The sequence below is a fragment of the Neolamprologus brichardi genome, chromosome 17 (assembly GCF_056152115.1).
Source record: "Neolamprologus brichardi isolate AB-2024 chromosome 17, ASM5615211v1, whole genome shotgun sequence".
NCBI classification, from domain to species: Eukaryota; Metazoa; Chordata; class Actinopteri; order Cichliformes; family Cichlidae; genus Neolamprologus; species Neolamprologus brichardi.
This window is the reverse complement of record NC_142120.1, coordinates 947,461-951,529: the sequence shown is the minus strand read 5'-3', so window position 1 is coordinate 951,529 and position 4,069 is coordinate 947,461. Positions and strand designations below refer to the sequence as shown.

Genomic DNA, 4,069 nt, shown 5'->3' with positions numbered 1-4,069 from the left:
GCCAAAGTAGGATGGTTTGTCAGAACACCGGAAATCAGTTTTTGGCACAACACCGGAATGTGTCTGTTTGTTAATGCTCCAAAATGCAGGTGTGACCTGAAATCGTCCATTCGGATTAAAGAGGTCTCTGGTCTTTAAAAAGGATCATTTTCAGTTTTGCTCTTACGCGCGTGCACCTGATGGAGAGGGGACCGTGCTCGGGCGAACATTGAAGCCTGATCTGACCCAACGGCAGCACATGATCTAATAAACCCAAACTAACAGCAACTACACCGCAATCAAAGCCTTTTCAACAGCAAACCACTATTTTTACATTCTTAGACGTGAAAATGTGCGGAACGAATGGAAAAGAGCGCAAAAGCAGAGGAGGTGGAATCCGTTCCACGAGTCCGTGCCTTTCTTTGCGCCTGGCTGGTTCTCTCCACCTTTAAAGCAGCTAGAGGGAAGAAAACAGCTGAGAGGGAGGTGACAGCGCAAATACAATGGTCACTGAAACTGCAAAAGACAATCCGAAGGCCGATTATTTCCCAGCCGAAGCGAGCGATTGCCCCAACTCTCCCATCTCATTTTCCTCCGAAGACGGCCAGCTAAGCAGGAGGCGCGACACCCAGACCACCAGCGGCAGCATCATCCCGGAGGACAGCGGCAGCATCCAGGCCCTGGTCACCTCATCCGCAGCCGCCGCCAGCATCATGACATCAGGGGAGTTCGTGCAGACCGCTCCCCTGCTGGCGCACAAATCCAAGAGGAGCATGCTGTACAAGGCGCTGTGCTTCCTCCTCCTCATCTTCCAGGGCGGCGTTCTGGATTTCTACCTCATCATCTTCACGGACCTGTACTGGTGCTCGTGGATAGCCACGGACCTCGTGGTGATCTCGGGCTGGGGGATTTTCTTCATGAAGAACGCGCGGAGTAAGCGGGAGCGGGCCTGCGGCTTTCACCAGAAAAGCTCCATTTTCGGCTGCAACCTCGGAGAGTTCACCTACGCCTACCTCGCATGGCTCATCTACGTCATCGCCTGCACCCCTAAGGTGGTGCTCATCCTGGAGACCTCCATCCTGGAGCTGATCACGTTAAAGGTCCCGTTCGGAGCGACCGGCTTCAAGATCGTCATGCTGCTGTCTGCGCCGCTGCTCTTCTGCCTCATCAACTCCATCATCGAGGACCTGAACGGCTCGACGCGGCACCACTCCCAGAGCTGCTTCATGGGCACCTGCCTGGACCTGCTGGACAGCTTCACGCTTGTGGAGATGCTGCTACGGAACGAGATCCCCACGCTTTATCTCAAGTACACCGTGATCTCGGTGTACTTTGTGGCGCTGGCCGTGCCGGTGGTCTGGCTGTACGAGCTCACGGCGTCCGAGCTGCGCTGCAGGTGGCTTTGGGCCCGTTTCTCCACGGGCCTGGTGGTTAACGCGCCCCTGCTGGTGGTCAGGTGTTTCCAGGTCTACATCTACAAGATGCCGGTGTCCGTGTTCATGTTCAAAAACATCTTCTTCTTGGCCTGTAAGCTGCTGGAGCTGCTGGAGCAGTGTGTGGCGTTCCGGGGGGTCCGCAGGCTGGCTGGCGGCAGCAACCCGGCCCAGTTCTCCCACTGCGTGTCCGAGAACGACATGTGTCCGCACGGGTATGTCAACACTCTGGCTGTGGCTCAGTCCTAGAGCCGTGGCGGCCGTCTGCCTGTGACGCAGGACAGACAGCTGGAACTTGGAAAATCCCAAATAGCACCGAGTCTCTGCCTCGGGACGCTTTTGGATTCACGTCCACGCGATAAGCAAAGCAGGTATCAGACATGCAGGAAACAATAAAATAAGCAGTGCAGATAAAGGCATTAAGCTGCTAAATAATAGACAAAAAATTTTTTTTCTAATCAGACTGAAACTAAATCTTATCTCCTGTGGTGAGCTCCTGTCGGGCCTCCCAGCTGCATCTAAACATCAACTAAATATTATTAAAGGGCCTGAAGAGGCTCCGTGTCTGTGTTGCCGCTAACAGACGTGTCATTGGTGGGAAGACAAGAAAATGTTCAGCATGAAATAAAAAAATGGGCTAAAGGCAGAAGTTTCATCCATGTGCTGATTCAGGTCTTTCTGTGTCCGTGGGCCCAGAGGCAGCTACGTAATGATCTTAATGATGATCTGAATATTTCAGTGACTGTGATTTGAAATTTAAACAAAGTTAATAATCTGCCGTGTAGCAGCTCCAGGGTCACCGAGCCTGTCAGACTCCAACAGGCTCGACTCACTAATTAAACCGCAGGGAGCACATCTGGCCTTTGTTGTTAATCGATGATGCTTACGACCAAACCACTTTGTGATTAATCCAGCCCGTTCTCACTCCCGAGGCGTAACATGCCGACGTTTTGTCACGTCCCGGGGCGTTTCTGAGGAACGCGAAAGGAGACCTTCGGCGTTCTTATGGTACGCGGCGGGTTCTGGGCGAAATCCAGTGCAATGACGCTCCCGCGGTAATAGACGTTCCAGCCCTGTATTCCAGCCCTAACCATAACCTTTTTCCTGATCTTAACCAGGACTTTAATGATGTTAAATAGCGTGTTTCTAAGCGATTTGAAGAAAAAGAGCGAACATGTGTAGATTCAGTCCATACGGTTCTCATATTTCCTCATTTTTCCGAGGTCGTCATTTAGGAACGTGGTGGGTAGCTGAAAACGTAATATGTTGACGATTTGTCACCTAGCGTAAAATGTGACGCTTTGGCAGTGAGAACGTGTTGCAACGTGTTGGATTAATCACATGCAGAGCTGTGAACAAGTATCTGACCCTGATTTCTTCTTTTGCATGTTTGTCACACTTCTGTGTTTCAGATCATCAGACTTTCTGATTCTAATAGGATTTAAAAAATAACCTGTTTAAATACAAAATGTGCTTTTATATGAGGAAGGATGATTTTATTTATTGTTGGAAAAAGTTAAACCTACCTGGACCGGTGTGAAAAGGGGACTGCCCCCCTAAAGCTGATAACTGGCTGTGGCAGCAACAACTGAAATCAAGTGTTTGCAACAACTGCAGTGAGTTTAACGTCACTGTGGAGGAACTTTGACTGGGCCATTCAGAAAATCTTCATGTTTTTTACCATTTAGAGGTGGACTTGCTGGTGTCCTGCTGCATAAAGCCACTGTAGAGCTGTGCATTCCCGGGAAGGTTCACTACTGTTCCAGGTTTTCTTGGTAGATGGCGTTATGGTTCCCAAAGCCTTTGACATGGCGTTGTAACCCTGTCAAGCTTCCTTCTTTCTGTCCTGACGCGTTCTGTGTTTTATGGGTTTTTATTGAACAGGTCTGACCTGAAACACTAAACGTGACAAATATGCAAACGAAACGAAAGAAAAAGCAGAAACAAGGAAATACTTTAACAAATACTTTTTCCCACTGCTGCACACGAAGCCTTTCACGGGGCCCTCAGAGCTTTGTCTGCTTGTTGAACCCGCGGCCATAGTGCAGGTGGTGGTGATGTCACACCATGTTGCTCAGACGGAGGAGAAAAACACGAGATAAGAAACGGCCCATTTACCGTTTTACACAAATGACTCATTACTTCACAGGATGACGTTATTTTGAGAACAGCGTGTTCCCATTTATGTTGGAAATGATGTCGCGTAGCTGCCTGTGACAGCAGGTAAACCTGACGAGTTTCTGCGTTTGGCGCTCAACGTAAACGGATTTTCCAGTTTCTGGACATGCCTGGTGTCACCTGTACCAGCCTTACAACGAGCCAGCCAACAGGTGCTACAGTCAGACACCTGCAGACTCACAACACTGCTGTGTGTTCAGCAGCTGTGCTGACATCAAACTGCAATCTGAAAACTCCAGATTGAAGTCCCGACGCCGGGCTCTGCTCCACCTGATGTACATCAGTGTTTTCTATCAGTGACAGTGATGTCTGCTGGTCTTTAATCGTACTGAAAGGAGAGCAGACTTGTGTGTAAGTTGCTTACAAACCAGCAGTGCCACGACCCCCGTCCCTACAGTGCCACGACCCCCCCGAGGCGTCTGTCAGATCCTCTTTTAATTCTTCTTCACTCTGAGTTCTGACTCTGCAGTTGTTTTGGT

General features: G+C 49.9%; 1 protein-coding gene across 1 annotated transcript; it reads left to right on the top strand.

Moving 5' to 3' along the window:
* The first annotated feature begins 224 nt into the window (after nucleotides 1-224).
* On the top strand, nucleotides 225-4,069 carry tmem121b (transmembrane protein 121B). The gene has a single exon (XM_006799740.3). The coding sequence runs from the start codon at nucleotides 483-485 to the stop codon at nucleotides 1,659-1,661; it is 1,179 nt and encodes a 392-aa protein (XP_006799803.1). The 5' UTR covers nucleotides 225-482; the 3' UTR covers nucleotides 1,662-4,069.